General features: G+C 46.4%; 3 protein-coding genes across 14 annotated transcripts; 1 reads left to right on the plus strand and 2 right to left on the minus strand.

Annotated features, from left to right (window-relative positions):
* Window positions 1-91: 91 nt before the first annotated feature.
* On the minus strand, window positions 92-9981 carry LYSMD1 (LysM domain containing 1). Its single transcript, XM_036344113.1, has 3 exons — window positions 9146-9981; window positions 1533-1897; window positions 92-1125 (listed from the first exon to the last, which is right to left on the minus strand). The coding sequence occupies exons 1-3, from the start codon at window positions 9323-9325 to the stop codon at window positions 987-989; spliced, it is 684 nt and encodes a 227-aa protein (XP_036200006.1). The 5' UTR covers window positions 9326-9981; the 3' UTR covers window positions 92-986.
* Window positions 9982-10042: 61 nt separating this feature from the next.
* On the plus strand, window positions 10043-13658 carry LOC118673389 (sodium channel modifier 1). The gene is made up of 7 exons (XM_036344112.1): window positions 10043-10262; window positions 10557-10627; window positions 10864-10952; window positions 11597-11694; window positions 11809-11897; window positions 13168-13362; window positions 13494-13658. The coding sequence occupies exons 1-7, from the start codon at window positions 10212-10214 to the stop codon at window positions 13591-13593; spliced, it is 693 nt and encodes a 230-aa protein (XP_036200005.1). The 5' UTR covers window positions 10043-10211; the 3' UTR covers window positions 13594-13658.
* Window positions 13659-14183: 525 nt separating this feature from the next.
* On the minus strand, window positions 14184-19008 carry TMOD4 (tropomodulin 4). 12 transcript variants are annotated; one of them, XM_036344599.1, is made up of 12 exons: window positions 18870-19004; window positions 18707-18763; window positions 18205-18312; window positions 17727-17890; window positions 17364-17520; window positions 16945-17061; window positions 16142-16231; window positions 15832-15962; window positions 15632-15739; window positions 15109-15252; window positions 14714-14858; window positions 14184-14303 (listed from the first exon to the last, which is right to left on the minus strand). In XM_036344599.1, the coding sequence occupies exons 4-12, from the start codon at window positions 17847-17849 to the stop codon at window positions 14281-14283; spliced, it is 1038 nt and encodes a 345-aa protein (XP_036200492.1). In that variant the 5' UTR covers window positions 17850-17890; window positions 18205-18312; window positions 18707-18763; window positions 18870-19004; the 3' UTR covers window positions 14184-14280. The 12 variants fall into 12 exon arrangements, with proteins under 12 accessions (XP_036200492.1, XP_036200493.1, XP_036200496.1 ...); XM_036344600.1 differs by having other exon boundaries at window positions 18179-18312; XM_036344603.1 differs by having other exon boundaries at window positions 18707-18787; window positions 18870-18992.
* Window positions 19009-19828: the final 820 nt, after the last annotated feature.

The raw sequence follows: 19828 nt of genomic DNA on the forward strand, positions 1-19828 counted from the left end.
TCTTATATCTGATGATCATCATGATGGTCTATAACACCACTTATCTCACCACTCGCCTTTGCACACAGGAGACTCAGGCGTATTTTAGTATCATTGGGGTTCCCTTGCCTACTTCTGCTTAAAAACTGTACCGCAGATCAGTGCTACAAATTGCAAATAAATATCCAGTGAGGAGCAAGGCATACAGCAACAGGCTCTGACGGGGAGGGAGTATAACAAATAGGAACTGTTTGTTACACTCCCACAACTGTTCTCCTCTTCGAACTCCAAGGCAATTCTTCTTCCATCCCTTAGCCACACAGGCTGAACAGAGGCGCAGGTTAGAAGGTGAATTGAATAGTTCGGGTACCTACATCACTGGTTTTTTTCCTCAGAGAAAGAGTTGTGAAAGAGTTGTAGTGAATTGGTTAGTCAAGACTAAACCCAAATTCTTTACTTTGAGGGTTAGATCACTGATTGCCCCACCCTCAATAACAGGGCTGGCTAAAAAGGTGGACAGCCAGCAGTTACTGGCTCACTGTTCCTGGGTTTCCCTCACACCATGGCTATAAAAATCCCATTTTTCAGCTAAGAGTGGGAAAGAACAAAATACAGCAAATAAATATCACTTCAATATAGCACCAAATAAATTAGGTAACATAGTTGGAGATGGGGAAGAAGTTAGGGCCTGAGGGAGTCACCTGCCTCCTGTTCTAAGGCCAAGGAATGGTGAAAGGGATGGGAAAGGCAGCAGGGCTGTAAAAAGAACCTTTGAATCTAAAGGACAACTTTAGATTCAACCCCAGAACTGAGAAGGGGTCTATTCCCCAGCCCCTACTCTTGCCAATAAAACTGCCTCAGGCCAAGGAGCTCTTGATGAGACATGAGGCTGGGCAGGAGGGAGGCAGGTGGGCTGGGAAGCCATGTTCTTGAGCCTCACCTCAGGCTCCTCTCCCCCTCAAGTTGCTCCTTCACCATCTTGCTTCTCTCCATCAGTTCTGGAGACATCAGAGTTTGAAGATTTCATCCTCCTGGTCTCGAAGTGTCTGGATTCGAGAGGTCCGGGTCAGTGGCACGGGACCTAGGACTGCTCGTTGCTGCATCCGAGGGGAGCTGTGGTGAAGACCTGACTCCTCCCCAGGTACCCTGCAAATGAGGAAAGGGGAGAAAGAGTGACAGGTCAAGGGACGAGCCTGAGAATAGGCCAATGATGAGGCACGTGGGAAGCTGCCTCCTTTCCTAATACATCCAAGCTGGTCTAGATGGAGTCTCAATGTCTTCTGGATAAATCCTAGTCCTACTGCTCCCTCATGGATCATCAGAGCAGTAAGAACAGTCAACTATTTTACTCCAGTGAGAACACAAAACCCTTCCCCACTGCCTCTACCCATTCCAGCAGCCACTGGCTCTGCTCACTGCCCTGGGGCCACTGGAGGAAAGGATTTCCCTTGCTTCTGCAGACACTGTTCTTACTTACTTGTGTATCTGGTAAGGTAAGCCTAGAAGAACAGAGAAGTCTGTGAAGGGGCTTAAAAGGAACCATTAAGACTCACCCACTTTCCCCTTTTCTCAGCTTCTGGGCAGCAGCCTTCTTTGACAGGCTGATCTGTGAGTCAAGCTTCTTAAGGAAATCAGAGGCAGAGAGGTCATGGCTGGGAGTGGGGGGTTCCTGGCCAGGTGTGGAAAGGACTTCGCCATTGGCACGTCCTGAGCCTGTCTGCTGTGTCTTCTGCTCAGCTGAGTGTGGCCAAACTTCAGCCTTACTTGGCTGCATCTCTTCCTCTCCATCTTTCTCTTCCTCAGAATCCAAACCATTGAACAGGTCTCTGGGCTCTGTCAGGATGGGGATGTAGAGGGTTTTCTTCAGGAAGATGGAGTCATTAGTATAAAGGCGGTTTGCACGTTTAATCTGTTCCATCTTAAAAAAAATAGTCACCACAATTAATGACAGTAATAAAGATACGTTATATTTGTATAGCATTTAATGCCTTTAACAGTGATTGTGTAGCCGTGGCAGGTGTGGCTCAGTTGGTTGGAGGGTCACAGGTTCAATCCCCGGTCGGGGCACATACAGTAGGCAGCCCATCGATGTTTCTCTCACACCAATGTTTCTCTCCTCATTTCTCCTCCTCTCCCTTCCTCTCTCTCTAAAATCAATGAAAAACATATTCTTGGGAAAGGATTACATACATTTTTTAAAAAGGGATTGTACAGAGTCTTATCTCTTATCAAGAGACCCTATAACAATCAAACTAAAGTACAAGGAACTTATTGATTAGTGGTTTTCATGTCTTTTGGTCATAGGATCCTTTTACATTTTTAAAAATTATTGAGGAAAGCCCTGCCTGAGTGGCTCTGTTGGTTGGAACATCATCCTGTTCACCAAAACGTTGTAGGTTCAATTCCAGATCAGGGAACATACCTAGGCTGCGAGTTCAACCCCAGATTGGGGCGCGTACCGGATGTAGTCCATTAGTGTTTCTCTCTCTCCCTCAATAAATATATCCTTGGGTGAGGATTTTAAAAAACTTATAAGGAAAAAAGCTTTTCTTTATGTGGATGATAGCTATCAATATTTAAGGTATTATAAATTAAAACTGAAAAAGTTTATGCTCTAGCTGGTTTGGCTCAGTGTATAGAGCAGTGGGTTCTCAACCTTCTGGCCCTTTAAATACAGTTCCTCATGTTGTGACCCAACCATAAAATTATTTTCGTTGCTACTTCATAACTGTAATGTTGCTACTGTTATGAATCATAATGTAAATATCTGATATGCAGGATGGTCTTAGGTGACCCCTGTGAAAGGGTTGTTCGACCACCAAAGGGGTCGCGACCCACAGGTTGAGAACCACTGGTATAGAGCATCAGCATGTGGACCTGCAAAGAAACACTGCAAAAGTTTAAGAACATGTATTTATTTAAAAATAATAAACCCATTACATGTTAACATAAATATTTTAAGAAAAATAACTATATTTTCCAAAACAACAAAATGTAGCAAGGAGAGGCACTGTTTTACATTTTTGCAAATCACCTTATTTAAATCTCTTTAAATATCACATGATGTAGCCTCTTTTTTAAAAATTCAGTTTTTTAATTTAATTAAAACTGTATCTCAACAGTTTCAGCTAGTTGTATATACTGTTCCTAGCTGATTACAATAAGATGAAATTCCCCTGATTCACATGTGATGTAACCTCTTGAAAACAGTACGATCATGAGAATGAGAATGAAAAAGGCCAGTAAAATCTCATTATTACTATGAAAACAGTTTTGATCTTGTGGATCCCTGAAGGGTTTCAGGGACCCATAGGGGTCCCTGGATCTCACTTTGAGAACTTCTATTAAAGATGAAGGAACTGAGGCTCAGGGAGATTAGGTTACTTGCCTAAGATTATCTAGCAAGTTAACGACAGAGCTAGGGCCCTTTTACTCCTTCTGGGAATACTCCACACTACAATATTAATTTCACTGACCAAATATTTACTTAGTACCTACTTATTTATCACTGAACATGGTGACTGGCATCACCATCTATCTACCTGCCTCCCAAGGTAGAAATATCAATGTCACTCTTAACTCATACTTTTCTTTCATCACCCATACCCACGTGGCCTCTCATATCTGGTTTAATCTTCAGTCTTCTGCCATCACCGCAGACAGTGGTTCTCAACCCTCTGGCCCTTTAAATACAGTTCCTCATGTTGTTGCTACTTCATAACTGTAATGTTGCTACTGTTATGAATCATAATGTAAACATCTGATATGCAGGATGATCTTAGGTGACCCCTGTGAAAGGGTCGTTCGACTGCCAAAGGGGTCGCGACCCACAGGTTGAGAACCGCTGCTTTAGAACAACCCTTAATACTTCTCATCTGAGTACTGAAAGTTTAATTGGTCTTTCTACTCATCCTTCACCTTGCTGACATCTATCTTTATTCTTCTGCTTCTTTTTAAGAGAGGGCGGAAGGGAAAGAGAGACAGAAATATCAATGTGATCAGGCCCGAAACCTAGGTATGTGCCCTGACTGGGAATCAAACTGGAGACCTTCTGGTGCACAGGACGGCACTCCAATTAACTGAGCCACATAAGCCAGGGCACATCTATCTTTCTCAAAAAATTAATCTGATCAACTCATTACCCTACTTATAAACTCCCTCTTGCTCCTCATTGGCTCAGTTAAAATACAAATTAGCATTCAAGGGCATCCTCAATCTAGCTCCCATAATGTCTAGCTTCATCTCTCTCCTGCCACCTATATATTTTGCCATCCTGAACTTCTCATTTTTCTTTGAATCCTATATAATAAAGAGCTAATATGCTAATTAGACCAGACGGCAGAATGACCTTCCGGACAACCTTCCGGAATGACCAGTGGGCGTGGCTGCAAGGGCCGAGCCCCCTGCACAAATTTCGTGCACGAATTTCGTGCATTGGGCCTTTAGTATATCATGATCTTTTACACTTTTGTGTCTTTATCTGCCTGAAAGGATTCTCCACTATCCCCTTCTCTGCCTGAAAAATGTCTACTTATCAACTCTGACTTCCTTTGCATTACTTTCCTCAGGGCTCCCATACTGTAAGTATGGTTGCAATAATGCCTGCCCTATTATATTGTTATTCACCTCTTTGCATATTTGCTCAAACTCTGTGAGTCCTTTAAAGGTAGGAATGGTGACTTGCTGTCTCTGTATCTCTAAGGTGCTCCTCAACATCACAAACTTGGCACACAGCAGAGGCTCATTAATGCTTTATGGTTAAACTAGATCATAAAATAGAGAAATCACAGATACAGTATGTCAGTATTTTATTATCAGAGGCCAGGCAGCCAGTTGTACTAAAAATTCATCCCATATTGGCATCAGTTTAAGAAATCATATTTTTTATGTCTGTCAAATATCTATGCTGTTTCCACCCTGGGGTAAAACTATTATTATAAAAACTTGACTAAAAAATCTTATGCTATGATGTGTTTAAAAATAAAACCAGATTAATCTAAACAATTAAAAAAGTTAAAATTGGCTTGTAGTTCTGTACTTTTACTTTGCCAAGTGTTTTGATGACATTAATTAAAAAAATATTTTTATTTATTTCAGAGAGGAAGGGAGAGGGAGAGATAGAAATATCAATGATGAGAGAGATTCATTTATCAGCTGCCTCCTGCATGCCCCCTACTGGGTATAAAGCCTGCAACCTGGGCATGATAATCAATAAATATATTTTAAAAAAACAAACACAAAAGAATGGAATATGTCCTCTTATATGGTACTTCTAGGAAATAACAAAAGCCACAGAAAATTTACAGTAATATAATATCTTAGAGCTAGAAGGGATCTATGATACTAGCTAGGAAAAATAAAAATAATAGCATCAGCCCAACTGGTGTGGCTCAGTGGTTGAGCATCGACCTATGACCCAGGAGATCAAGATTCAATTCCAGGTCAGGGCACATGATGGCTTATGACTCCTCTGGGTCAGGTAACATATTCCATTATTTTTTTATTTTTTAAATATATATGTAGTTTTATTGATTTCAGAGAGGAAGGGAGAGACTTAGAGAAATAGAAACATCAATGATGAGAGAGAATCATTGATTGGCTGCCTCCTTCATGTCCCCCACTGGAGGGGATCAAGCTCTTACACCAGGCATGTGCCTTTGGCCGGAAATGAACCTGGGACCCTTTAGTCTGCAGGCTGACGCTCTCTCCACTGAGCCAAACCAGCTAGGGCTCCATTATTTTTTATTTTATTAAAAAATATATATATATCTTTTTTATTGATTTCAGAGAGGAAGAAAGAGGGAGAAAGAGATAGAAACATCAATGAGGGGAAAGAATCATTGATAGGCTGTCTCCTGCACAACCCACACTGGGGATCGAGCCCACAACCCAGGCATGTGCCCTGAACTGTGACCTGCTGGTTCATAGGTTGATGCTCAATCACTGAGCCATGAGCCATTCTTTAAAAAGGATGTGACCGCCCAGCTGGCATGGCGCAGTGGTTGAGCATCGACCTATGAACCAGGAGGTCATGGTTCAATTCCCGGTCAGGGCACAAGCCCAGGTTTTGGGCTCGATTTCCCAGTGTGGGGTGTGCAGGTGGCAGTCGATAGAAGATTCCCTCTCATCATTGATGTTTCTATCTCTCTCTCTCCCTTCCTTTCTGAAATCAATACAAATATATTATAAAAAAAAAAAAAAAGGATGCAACCAAGACCAAAGCCCAGAGGAGTCCTAAGCCATCAAGCCAATCTTTTCAAGCTAGAAAGGCCATTAGAATCTAGTTAGTTTAACAGAGCAGTACAAAGTGAGGATTTTAGAGTGAGATGACCCCGGTCCTAATTCTAGCTCTACTAATTAGACTAGCTGTGTAATCTATGGCAAGTTATCTCCCTAAGCCTCAGTTTCCTTGTCTTTAAATGGATATAGTTACACCTATCTACCTCATAAAGTCTTATGAAGATCATACAAGATAACTTTTAAAGCCCTAGCTGGTTTGGCTCGCTGGATAGAGCGCCGGCCTGGGGACTGAAGGGTCCCAGGTTCGATTCCGGTCAAGGGCATGTACCTTGGTTGTGGGCACATCCCCAGTAGGTGTGTGCAGGAGGCAGCTGATCAATGCTTCTCTCTCATGATGTTTCTAACTCTCTATCCCTCTCCCTTCCTCTCTGTAAAAAATCAATAAAATATATTTAAAAAAAAAGATAACTTTTAAAGCTTGGCACATGCTACGTGTTTTTTACATGATACATAGGTAACAACTTAGTTGATTATCATTTTTTAACACATCTTCCTCATTTTACAAATGGTGAGGAAACTGAGGACCCAGACAGAGGAAGTGACTTATACAGTCACTCAGCTAGTAAGCAGAATGAGGCCAGAACCTAGACTTCTTCAGTAGACTAAGGGGCTTTTCTGTACTCAAAAAGGTACAGGCCTATAAGAAAATCTCAATAAATAAATAATTGTTGGTAACACTAGTAGCACGGTTCACCTCTCTGCACAGCTTTTGAGTCTTTGATGGTAGACAGGGGCTGCTCAGTACTTTCATATCAACTTCCTTTGGAGTCTAAACAAAGTCGTTGAACCCATGACTCTGATGTATCGAGATGATGCTCTAACCCACTGAGCTACCCAGCCAGGGCCTTCTTTCAGTTTTATATCTCTATCTGGCATAGTCCCCAACACATAAAGCTTAATAGATTGGTTTTTGTTTGTTTGTTTGATGTTTTTATTGATTTTAGAGAGAGAGGAAGGGAGAGGGAAAAAGAGAGAGAAATACCGATGAGAGAGAAACATCACTTGGCTGCCTCCTGCACACCCCTACCGGGGATAGAGCCCACAACCCGGGCATGTGCCCTGACCAGGAATCAAACCAGCCACCTCTTGGTACATGGGTCAATGCTCAACCACTGAGCCACACCAGCCAGGCAGATTGTTTTTTAATAATGAAAGTATGGCTCATATTTCCACATATGAAGACTGGGAGTTCAGGAAAGGGGATATTTCAAGTAGACATCATGGTCTAAAGCCAATTGATGTTTCTCTCTCATCGGTATTTCTCTCTCTTTTTCCCTCTCCCTTCCTCTCTCTCTAAAATCAATAAAAACATCAAACAAACAAACAAAAACCAATCTATTAAGCTTTATGTGTTGGGGACTATGCCAGATAGAGATATAAAACTGAAAGAAGGCCCTGGCTGGGTAGCTCAGTGGATTAGAGCATCATCTCGATACATCAAAGTCGTGAGTTCAACCCCAGCCAGGGCACATAAAAGAATCAACCGATGGCCGAAACCGGTTTGGCTCAGTGGATAGAGCGTCGGCCTGCGGACTGAAAGGTCCCAGGTTCGATTCCGGTCAAGGGCATGTACCCGGGTTGCGGGCACATCCCCAGTAGGAGATGTGCAGGAGGCAGCTGATCGATGTTTCTCTCTCATCGATGTTTCTAACTCTCTATCTCTCTCCCTTCCTCTCTGTAAAAAATCAATAAAATATATTTAAAAAAAAAAAAAAAAAAATAATCAACCGATGAATGCATAAATGAGTGGAACAACAAAATTGATATTTCTCTCTCCCTCTCTCCCTTCCTCTCTCTCTCTAAAACAAACAAATAATTTTTTTGAAGGAAAATCATTCTTAAAGGAGAATATAGGTTATTGGAAAGAAAAAGATGTAAAAGGTATAAACAATTGGACGGCGTGGGTTTGTAAAGAGAAGCATAGAGGAAGGAATCTGTAAGTTTCAAGGCCTTTCATGATGGCTCCCTTGAAATCTGCACTGATGTGCTACTCCCTTCCAGATAAAATTATTTTTTTTTAATTTTCCATCCTTTGTTAATACCTCTACAAGCTCACCACATTCTCACCTACTATCATTTCTCACTAGACTGTAAATTATATGAGGACAACGACCATACATTTTGTTTATGTTTGTACCTCCCAGAATGGCTACCAGAGTGCTTTAAGCCTACCGGGCATAACAATGTTGATTAAATTCAACAGGGTATGGGGAAAAAAAACAAAACCCTCATCCACTTTGGTGCAGTGTATTTTTACACCTAGCACATATTCCCTACGCATGACCGGAAATGCTTGGTGTGGGGAGTGCCTTGGAGAGAAGAAGGTAGAGCCTTGAGGAGGAAAAAGAACAAGGAGAGATGGGCACTTTAGGATCTTAGAACTAAAACCCCGCTCTCCAGGATTTGCTGTAAATGTTTAATCACTCTCAATTAAACAGCTTCTATGCGGCCATCCGTGCAGACTTTTGTCAGCAGACCGACGTTTGCATTTCCACTCTATTGCTGATTTGTTATTTGACTTTAGTCAAACTGGTGCACCAATCTCGGCCTCAGTCTCTTCATCTGTAGAAAGGGGGCAACAACTGCACGCTCACAGGGATGGAGGACCAACGGGCTAATGTATGTAAAGCCCCTCGCATAGTCGCTGCATAATGAAAGGCTCCTCTCCACGAAGGCAGTGGGGCAGGATGTGTGCCAACCAGACGGTGCGGCGCAAATGGGAAAACAAACAAAACATGAAAGTGGATCAGACAACACAGCACAATTAGGAAAACCTCAGAGGAAAGAGCCTAGAAGGGCCACGCCATCGCCCTGGGGAGTAAATCTCTTGCAGCCGGTTGTCCAGTCCCAGCCCTGGAAGACTCACCGTCACCCCGTATCTGAGCGCCAGGCCAGCCAGCGTGTCTCCGGGCGCCAGCTGATGCTCCAGGCGTCTCTCCCGCACCGGGGAGCAGGCGGACTGCACCAGGCTTCCGTAAGAACGAGCCCGGCTCCCCTGAAGCAGCCCTGACCCCCCGAGGGGGTCCTGTCGAGAGGGAGAAGCCATCTCCTCACCCTGCCGGCAGCTGGGGTTGCAACTGCGGGGCGCCCGGCTAAGTGACCGAGAGTGACAGGCCCGGGGACTGGGAACCGGTGACCAGGAGATTCCTTTCCCTTTCCGTCTTCTCTGCCGAGTCTCCCGTCTCCCTGACTACGCACCCCCCTCCACTCTCGCTTATCCTCCTCCCTCCCGGCGCCTTTCCCACGAATCTGCACTCTGAGTATTCAGTCCCTGAGTCTCTCCTTAGACACCCCTCCGACTTTCGACCCTCTACAACTCGCGACGCTGACCCTTGACCTTTGAACCCTAGACACTTTCCTCACTGTTCGGTTCAGTTTGCCTCCAGGTCTGGCAGCCCGTTCTCCGGGGACCCCCTATACCCCGGCTGCGCCCAGTCTCTAGGTCGGTCCGCTAAGGTGGGGAACAAATCAGGCCCCCCAGGTGGGCTGTCGCCGCCGACAAAGCGCGTGATGACTGGTAGAGTTTGAAGTACACTTTCCACTCAGAGATCCCCAAAGGCCCACTCCGCATCAGATGAGTCCCCCCTCAAATTCGGGCTCCACATCTATCTCTCCAAATGCCTAGAATATGACAAGATGCAAGGGCCCGGAACCAGCCGGAAGGCAAGTTCTTTGAAAAAAGACTTCATTTCCCGAAAGGCTCCGCGTCTGCGGGGTCGCAGGGGACCATAGGAAATGCAGTCCCCCTCGGTGGGCTGGAGGCGGGCTTTCGGGATCGCGCAGTGCATGCCGGGAAGCCGTCCCCGGAAGTAAGGAGGCCAAACGGGAAGAGACCAGCCGGAAAGGAGACGCCCCACTCTTGCTACGGTGGCCTGAAAGGAGGAGCGAAGTCTGTGCAATAGGATTTATTGTTTCTGGAACTCACCGTTGTGATGTCTTTCAAGAGAGAGGGGGACGACTGGAGTCAACTCAATGTGCTCAAAGTAAGCGCGAGAGGGGAGCGTGGAGAGCTGCTTCCGCTGCCCTCTGAAGGCCGCGGAGGAGTTGTTTTGTTGCTCTGGCAACAGATGGGGGCTGAGGGTTGGGGGGGCGGGGAGTCAGGGTGACTAGTCTTGGGTTACTAGTCCTGGGTTGTGGCCCCTTCTTCGCTTCGCTCTGTGATCTCTTCTCTCCATGGTCTTTAGTCCGTTTGAGTCCCTGTCCCTGTCATCTCCCTGCCCCGCCCCCCTCCTCCTACTCCGCTGATCTTTCCGGACTTCTTTCCCTTCTCTTTGCAGAAGCGAAGAGTTGGGGACCTGCTGGCCAGTTATATACCAGAGGACGAGGCGCTGATGCTACGGGATGGACGGTGAGGGAAGGCGAGAGTAGATCAAGCCTGAGGGTTCTGCGATTAGAGGCTCAATACATTTTTGTTACTGAGGAGAGCGGGAGTATGTAGGGTTTTTGGTGGGGAGGGGACAGGGGTGTGGGTGGTGGAGATTAGGATGGTTGGGTTTGGGCTTGGGAAAGGCCTGCTAGGACAGGGTGGGACCGCCGGCAGAGACACACTCCCCAAGGACTCTCTATCTTCTCTCTCCTCTCCAGCTTTGCTTGTGCCATATGTCCCCACCGACCTGTACTGGACACCCTGGCCATGCTGACTGCCCACCGTGCAGGCAAGAAACATCTATCCAGTAAGTGTGTCCGAAGACAGGGGTAGAGAATAAACCCTGAAGCCCTGGCCGGGTGGCTCTGTTGGTTGGAGTGTCCCCGTATACCAAAAGGTTCTGGGTTCCATTCCCCGTCATACCTAGTAGGTTTCAGGTTTGATCCCAGTGTGAGTTTGTGAGGCAACTGATATGTGTTTCTCTCTCACACCAATGTTTTTGTTTTGTTTTGTTTTTTTCTCTCTCACTTCCTCTCTCTCTCTCTGTCTCTTTTCTACAGGAAGATCAGATCCTCCAGTGAAGATTAAAATACATATATATGTGTGTGTGTATACATATATATGTATGTGTGTGTGTGTGTGTGTGTATTTAAAAGTTGCCAAAACCAGTTTGGCTCAGTGGATAGAGCGTCGGCCTGCGGACTGAAAGGTCCCAGGTTTGATTCCGGTCAAGGGCAGATACCTTGGCTGTGGGCACATCTCCAGTAGGAGGTGTGCAGGAGGCAGCTGATCGATGTTTCTCTCTCATCGATGTTTCTAACTCTCTATCTCTCTCCCTTCCTCTCTGTAAAAAATCAATAAAATATATTTTTTAAAAAAGTAATAAAATAATAAAATGTGTGCAGACCGGTCAAGGTGCTTTGCTTTTAATTTTCTTGCTTTTCTCCTCAGGCCTGCAGCTTTTCTATGGCAAGAAGCAGTCAGGAAAAGGAACAGAACAGAATCCAAAACAGCAGAATGAATTGGAGAAGGAAGAGACCAAAGGAGAGGTAATCAAGAGATGCAAGTGTGTGTTCCAGGGAGCACCATACTGCATACCTTAGGCGTGAAGGGCTTTGGCTTCTAGAAAGAAGCTCTGACTCTGTTTTCCATCTCCATACCAGGCTCCTCTGTTAACCCAGACTCGACTTATCACCCAGAATGCTCTGCACAGAGCTCCTCACTATAACAGTTGCTGTCGCCGAAAGCACAGGTCTGTGGGGCGGGAAAGTCGGATAGGGAGGGATAAAAGGAGATAGATGGTCATTTTAAAATATTTTTATCACCATTTATCCCCATATACCCTCTTCCACCTCCACCTACCCTCCTCCCCCTGCTATCACCACACTGTTGTCCATGTCAGTGAGTTCTCTTTTTTTCTGTTGTGCTCAGTCACCCTCCCCGCACCACCACAGCCCACCACCCCTCAAACCACCATAGATGGTTCTTAAGTGATTGTTTTCCAAATTGTACTCTCAGGAACACTAGCGTTCAGGAGATGTTAACTGGTATTTCAGGAAAAAGAATTTTGTAATTTACAAAAAAGTTTGGGAAATCACACTTTGTCGAATTACAAAGTAGGATACTTTTTAAAAAAATTAAATCTTTATTGTTGAAAATATTACATATGTCCCCTTTTCCACCCCATTGACCCCTTCTAGCCCACCTCCACCCCATGCCCCAGGCCTTCACTACCCTATTGTCTGTGTCCATGGGTTATGCATATATGTGTACAAGTTCTTTGGTTGATCTCTTCCCATCCCAAAGTAGGATACTTTTGAAGAATTGTAACATTCATATATTTTAAGGGTTCTACAAACTGTTAAGATAAAAAACTTAAATATTTTTAATCTAGCCTTTCCTAAATTCATTTGATTGCAAAAGTCTTTTTTTAAAAATATATTTTATTGATTTTTTTTACAGAGAGAAAGGCAGAAGGAGAGGGATAGAGAGAAACATCAATGAGAGAGAAACGTCTATCAGCTGCCTCCTGCACATCCTCTATTGGAGATGTGCCCGCAACCAAGGTACATGCCCTTGACTGGAATCGAACCTGGGACCCTTCAGTCTGCAGGCCGACGCTCTATCCACTGAGCCAAACCAGTCAGGGCGCAAAAGTCTATGAAGGACACATTAATATCTTTTTCTTTTTTTCCCCAATCCTTACCAGAGGATATTTTTCCATTGATTTTTAGAAAGAGTGGAAGGGAGAGGGAGAGACACAGAGAAACATCAATGCAAGAAGGACACATCAACTGGTTGCCTCCCACATGTGCCCTGACCAGGGCCAGGGATGGAGCCTGTAACTGAGGTACATGCCCTTGACTGGAATGGAACCCGGGACCCTTTCCACAGGCCAGTGCTCTATCTACTGAGCATTGATGAACACAGTTTAGGAAACACTGCTTCAAGGGGTTGGGAGTCACAGGAGAAATGGCCCTTTCCTTGACTGCTTTGACAGATTTTGATTCTTCTCTACCCAGGCCAGAAGCTCCTCGTCCCTCTGTCTCGCCTTCCCCTCTGCTCCCCCCAGAGGTTGAACTCCAAAGTGGGAAGACCAGTAGGGACCCTGAGCCAGGGGCAGACCCACAGGCTAAGGAGTCAGCAGCTGTCTCATCCCCTGCACCTCTGAGCCCCACGAGAAGACGAGCCCTGGACCATTACCTCACTCTTCGAAGGTGAGTATGCAGAATCACTCTTCCCATTTTCCTATGACCCTCCTCTTGTCAAACCTTCTGAATTATTTTTTCCTATCCCACTGACTTAATAAACCTTTCCTGACCAATTCTATTTTCTCTGCTGTTTCTAGCTCTGGATGGATTCCAGATGGACGAGGTCGATGGGTAAAAGATGAAAATGTTGAGTTTGATTCTGATGAGGAGGAACCTCCTGATCTCCCCTTAGACTGATACTCTCTTTCCCCATTTAATTCACAAATAAACTATAGCAGGCGCTGGGAGCCTGACTTTCCTCACGTCTGGTTCCTTGTCCCACTTCAGGATTTCAGAGGTGTTCCTTCTCAGTCCAGCCAATCCTTCCCTGCAATGTACACAGCTGCCCATACTTCTAACCCCTCCCCCACCTTCTACCAAAGTCATGCCAAGCGTCAGCTGCACGCAGCCCGGTGCCCTATTAATAAGTCTGTCAGAAGAGGTCTTTGCCCTTCATGTTGTCTGCCTTCTTTACTACCTCCACTCAAAATCCTTTCCTCCTTCAAATCACATGAGGGTTGTGGGTAGAAACTGGGGGGGGGGTGGGGGGGGTGGCGGCTAGGGAAATAGGGCTGAGGCTGGGTATCCTGTGAAAGAAGAAGAGTCTAAAGGCATTATCAGGCTGATGGGGAACACACCAAGGGAGGGAGCTCCCCCACCTCTTCTAGTAACTTAACCTCCCTGCCTGTTGATCCCCAGAGTATAAATAATCCCCAGATGAACTGGCAGTAACCCTTGGGGGTTAGCGCCAAGATTTCCACCCCAAAGCCCAAGGAAGGAGGCAGGCAGAGTGGACAGAAGGACCTTTATTTACAGGAAAGGGGAACAGATGAGGATTTTAGCATTCAGGGCTCCCAGTTGTTGATGGTAAAGGCAAAGGTAGTGTTATCTCTTTTTTTGCTGGCGACCTGTATAGGAGGAAGAGTAAACATAAGTTTTGTTCCACCTCTTGCTTTCTGCAAAGGTGGTCTCCCTTCCAGCTCCTTGACCAGACTTGTAAAGAGGTAATGTCTTAGGCCACCAAACATGCCCCTATCATCATCATCATATTAATAAAACAAAATAAGAAATGACAACAAAAATACTATGTTTCCACACAGGTATGTCTAGCTTCCTTTCTACTTCTCTACAGGTATATTTTTGGGGCAGGGGGACTTCCCTATCTACTTTCTGACCACTTATGCGATTTGCACTTCACACGTGAATATCACTTTGGGAGCACCCCGGGCTGTTAGTCACTAAGTCAGCTTTCAGGACTATCCGCCAGCTTTTGTACCTATTGACCCTCCCCCACAACACCATGTCTGTAGTTACTCACGTAGTTCATTGTTCCGGGTCATGGCCTGGGCTGCCCGAGCGCGTGGCCCTTGCTGTGTAAAATGGTAGCCAAAGCGGACGATGGAGGGACACTGTTCGAGCACGGTGGCCATCTCCATCTCCACTGCATCACCAGGCCACTGGCGCTGGGGGAGGGAGAGATGAAAGTTGTCAGCACCCTCTCTGGGTTGTCCACTGTTGCAGATCACCCACCCTTTGGGAGGTCAAGGAGGCTTGTTTCTCCAGCGTGGGAGAGGTGCTGGTTTGGCTCCCTTCATAGAGACAATGAAGAGAAATCAAACAAGATCAGATGAGATCCTGACCCAGTGGCTGCCTCAGGGAGGAGACTTAGTGAGTATTAGCTGAATGCAAAGCCCAAGGGAAGGGAATGCTGACCTGGTTGTCTACACGGAGCTCAGTGAGCGTGGCATTTTCCCGAACTGCCTTCAGCACAGCCATGAGCCCTGTGCTGCTAATGAAGTTGGATTCAATGTTCAGGCTCTGGAGGCTACGATTCTCACGCAACATGTCAGCCACCGCCTGGGTAGTAGGGACTTGGGTTAGGATTAGGGGACAGTTTCACAGATGACTGAGGAGAGAAAGAACAGGAGCAAGAGGGAAACACAGCTCTTTGAGACAAGTCCTTGAGGAGCTGTAGGTGGGGCCAGGGGGTGACAGAAGTAAGGGTAGGAAATAGGGGAAGCAGGGAAATCAAGCGTGCAGTGGAGTTGGGGGTGGTAGAGAGGGTTTTGGCTCTTTGGGAAGATGATCTAAGGATTTCAGACTGTGGGGAGGGGGTGGGAGCTACCCTAAGAGAGCGTGATGGGAATAGCACCCCCAGCACAGCCCTTTATGACAGCCTTGCCAGGAATGCATGTCAAGTTATGGGGAGAGGGCTAGGGATGTCAACCAGCCTCACATTGGCAATGGGGTCACCACTCCTCGTGGCCACCAGGCTGAAGCTCCGGATGTGGGTATTTGTCTTCATGGCCTCACACAGCTCAGTTAGCATGGGTATCGGGATGTCCTGTCAGAGGGGAACAGGAGGAGATGGTGGGCTGAGGACCTCCCATGTCAGCAGTTACCCAGTTTTATTATTTGGAGGCTGGGATCAAATACCTTTATATTATTGAGGTTCACTTCCTCCAGGTCCTTGTCATTGCTTCGAACACTCTTTAATATCTCCTCGATATTTGTGGGATTTGGGGGCTCATCTGGCACTGGCTTATACTTGTCAGGCTGCACTACACCTGTGGGTGAAGGCAGGAAGGAAACCCTACATACCCCACAACCTTCTCCCTGTTTGTTCTCTCATCACTTGTGCACATGTCTTCTTCCCAATTCACCTGTTTCATCCTTTGCTACCTTTCCTCCGACTCTGGGACTGCCTGCCAAGAGCCCTGGGAGCCCTGCTCCCACACATACTCACTACTAATGCCTTCAGTGTTGCAGATTTCTCCACTACAGATGGCATCGTAGTATTGCTTGTTGCTCATCAGTGTGTACATGCCCAGAATTGCTGGAAAGAGTAAACGGGGGTTAAGGAACGAGAAGGGATTTTTTCAAGCCACCCCTCTCATCTCATTCTGAATCTGTTGAATTTTTTAAGCCTGACCTCTTCCACTTTTCCAAGAGGTTCCCCTTCCTTTGGCCCCACGGGTCCCTTCCATAAATTGCTTGAGGCAGTAGTTTCTAAAATCTTGAGACTGGGCTAAAGAAGGTCCCTAAGGAGCCACTAGCAGGGGTGGGCAAACTTTTTGACTCGAGGGCCACAATGGGTTCTTAAACTGGACCGGAGGGCCGGAACAAAAGCATGGATGGAGTGTTTATGTGAACTAATATAAATTCAAAGTAAACATCATTACATAAAAGGGTACGGTCTTTTTTTTTTTTTAGTTTTATTCATTTCAAACATCCGGCCCGCGGGCCGTAGTTTGCCCACGGCTGCACTAGAGGGTGAGGGAATCTGTCAGACTTCTGCCTGTTTTCAGCCAGAATAGTTCCACTTTTATTTGCTTTATAATCCCTGTAAAATTGCCCTTGAGATGTTAACATATTAAATTTAAAAATGAATGAATTATGTAAACAAACAAGTAAAATTAAACACCACTACCTGGAGGTTTTTCAAACATCCGTGACCTGGTTCAGGGCCTTCCCCACTAATCCTGTGCCACGAATAGAACCACCTGCCCCTGATCTTCCCACTCTCCTCAACTTCCCACAGTTGCCTACCTGCGATATCACACATTTCAGCATCTGTGGCATTGGCCAGGGCCTCCTCCAGCTCAGGCTCCAGAGTGATCTGCTCCTGTGCTGGAATTTCCCTTTTGGGTTGAATATATGGTTTCCCTGATGGGAAGAGGAAGGGTGGTTCATTAGAGGTCTAAGATCCAGGCCTCCAGCTTCCTTTCCTTCTCCAGAAGATTTCAGAATGTTGTGTCACTAGGGGACACTGGAAAGCCTGAATCCTCTTCAAGCTCGGGACTCCTGTGTCTTTTATAATAGCTGGAGCGTGCAAGCTGGCATGCAGGTATCAGGGCAGTAGATTCCCCAAGCAGCTAGGAGCTGGCAGGTGAGAGGGAAGCTGGAAGGGGACATGTGAGAGACAGCCATTTGGGTTCTGGGAGGCACGGATGTTAGGGTCTCCATACCCTTCTTCTCGCCTGTGAAGGGCACCAAGTCATCACGCTCTTTGACCTCTAGGGCCTGCTGCTCCAGGTACTGCAAAAGGGCGTCTCGGTCCAGTGGCCCTGTTGGGCTCTTCTTTGTCTGGTCACGTTGTCTTAGTCCAGCTGGCAGGAGCAGGTTCTTAGGGATGAGTTTTGGGGAGCAAGTCAGACTTCCCCTCTGACCTGGGGCACCTCCAAGGGCTCCCTAAAACATCTCCAGACACATTTTCCCTGGCCTTCCTGGGACTCCCCAAAGGTAGCCCTGGTCTCAGCCACCCCAGGGCCCTGTGAGCCTTCCCCAAATGCCTGGGGATTGCCCCTGGTTCCTTGTGCTAGCGCCTCTACCTCAGGGTCCATCTCCTGTAGCTCGCAGTCCAGCTGCTCTAGCTCCTCGGGGCTCAAGGTCTTTAGGATCTCATCTTCATCGATGTCTCTGTATTTCTCCAATTCCTTCAGATACGATGACATGATGGCCCCCACCCCCTCCCACAGTGTGGCACTCGCAGAGCCTGGGGAACATGAGGAAAGTGGTTGGACAGTGGAAAGACCCACGTGGACAAACACAGTAGGGACACAAAGATCAGCTAGGGAGCAAAACAATGAGCTGGATGCCTTAAGCTTAGAAATCTAGTTGAGCATGGGAAGATGGAAGGTTAGGTTGTTAGAACCAGAGCCTCCTTGCTGCTTCCTCAGCTTCCAGCCACTCTGGGTGAGGATCCAGGCATCCAGGCTGGATTTGTCTTCAAAATATGATGGAAAATCCTGGCAGCCCCCCAACACACACACACACTCATTACCGCGCCCATTGGGCCTCTTGACCTACAGCTGCTCAACAGTTGGCTCCAGGCCCAGTTCCTACTGAAAGGAGTTGGGGGGCAGAAGCTTCAGGGATATTCCTCCTCTCCTCCCTTAGTGCTGTCTTTTTCCTAAACTGGTTTAAGAAAGCAAGGTTTTGGGGGGGAACAGTTCTCTTACCCCACCCTCATTTCTTCTTTTATTGTAAGGGATCAAGATTTCACTGCTCGATAAATTCTAAATCCTAAGGGAAAGCAAGGGTGCAGAGAAGCTGGGGGAGCAGGAGCGCGTGCTTCCAGGTTGGGGGAAGGGTGGTATGGCCGCAGAGGAGGGGCTGAGTCCCCATAATTTGTCCCTGGCTTTGGACAGGAAGGTGACACCAGACCAGTGCGTGGGAAATGCTTTCTAAATGGGAGTTTCTTTAAAAACAGTGGAAGGGTTAAACTTGCACAATCTTTTCAATATAAAAAATACAAGCTACACATACACACCATGCTTAATATGAAAGAGCCAGAAAGTGTGATACTTACATTGACAATGTAAACTACACAGTTAAGGAATATGACGGACAGTGGCAGAAACATACACTGAGTGACAGAGACAGAGATACACTTTGTATTATTCCCAATAGGAGCCACTCTTCCCATCTCCCACCAGGCTCTGATCCATAAGCCCCCTGCCTTCCCTACCTACCAGTCCTGAAGGCCACTTCCCTCACCTCCCCTTCTGTCCGTCAGTCTGTGTGCTACTGGAGCACTGTCCCTGCGGCAGGAGGAGTCCAGGAGTCCAGTGCCCGGGTGCCGGGGGAAAGGGTGGGGGAACAGTGAGCTCAGCATTTTATTATTTTAGCTCTGGCCAGGTGGGGGGTAGTGGGAGATCACATATACACAGCCCCCATACTCTGCCCAGCCCTGAGAGCCTCTAGTGGCCATTCACAGCCATGACACTTACTCTTTCTCTCCTCATAAAAGCCTAGGTCCTAGAAACTGGAGTTCTGAGAGAATCAGATAGTTCCTACTTATTTGGTGCCTGCAATATTCAAAGCAGTGACTATAAGGTGATATAAAAGTGAGTATAAGGATTTTGTTTTGGTGTCTAATTTTTTTTAAATTTTTAAATTGATTTCAGAGAGGGATAGAAACATCAATGAGAGAGAATCATTGACTGGCTGCCTCCTGCACACCCCCTACTGGGGGGGATCGAGCCCGCAACCCAGGCATGTGCCCTTGGCCAGAATCGAACCTGGGACCCTTCAGTCCACAGGCCAACGCTCTATCCACTGAGCCAAACCAGCTAGGGCTTGGTGTCTAATTTTAAGATGTTTATAATCTAGTTGGAGGAATGAATACAATTTAAAAAGGGCAGTTCCCTGGCTGGGTAGCTCAGGTGGTTAGAACGTTGTCCTGGTACACCAAAGTTGCAGGCTCGATCCCAAGAATCAACCAAAGTTCCACTATTGAAAAGTAAACAAAAAAGTAAAATAAAAACAAATTTATCAGAAAAAAAGAATCAACAAATGCATAAATAAGTGGAACAACAAATTAAAACAAACACACGAGGCAGCTCATTGCCCTGGCCAGTGTGGCTCAGTTGGTTGGTCATCATCCCGTGCACTGAGGAGTTGCCAGTTAGATTCTTGGTCAGGGCACATG

Source organism: Myotis myotis, unplaced genomic scaffold (assembly GCF_014108235.1).
Source record: "Myotis myotis isolate mMyoMyo1 unplaced genomic scaffold, mMyoMyo1.p scaffold_m19_p_18, whole genome shotgun sequence".
NCBI lineage: Eukaryota > Metazoa > Chordata > Mammalia > Chiroptera > Vespertilionidae > Myotis > Myotis myotis.

Coding starts and splice junctions, on each gene's coding strand:
- LOC118673389 (XM_036344112.1), top strand. CDS start 10,212: ATGTCTTTCAAGAGAGAGGGGGACGACTGGAGTCAACTCAATGTGCTC. Junction 11,898..13,167: donor TGCTGTCGCCGAAAGCACAG/GTCTGTGGGGCG, acceptor TTCTCTACCCAG/GCCAGAAGCTCCTCGTCCCT. Junction 13,363..13,493: donor CATTACCTCACTCTTCGAAG/GTGAGTATGCAG, acceptor TGCTGTTTCTAG/CTCTGGATGGATTCCAGATG.
- TMOD4 (XM_036344601.1), bottom strand. CDS start 17,849: ATGTCATCGTATCTGAAGGAATTGGAGAAATACAGAGACATCGATGAA. Junction 17,062..17,363: donor CTTCACAGGCGAGAAGAAGG/GTATGGAGACCC, acceptor TCTTCCCATCAG/GGAAACCATATATTCAACCC. Junction 14,859..15,108: donor AGCTCCGTGTAGACAACCAG/GTCAGCATTCCC, acceptor TCCCTCCCCCAG/CGCCAGTGGCCTGGTGATGC.
- LYSMD1 (XM_036344113.1), bottom strand. CDS start 9,325: ATGGCTTCTCCCTCTCGACAGGACCCCCTCGGGGGGTCAGGGCTGCTT. Junction 1,898..9,145: donor CGCTCAGATACGGGGTGACG/GTGAGTCTTCCA, acceptor ATTTTTTTTAAG/ATGGAACAGATTAAACGTGC. Junction 1,126..1,532: donor CTGAGAAAAGGGGAAAGTGG/GTGAGTCTTAAT, acceptor CCTCATTTGCAG/GGTACCTGGGGAGGAGTCAG.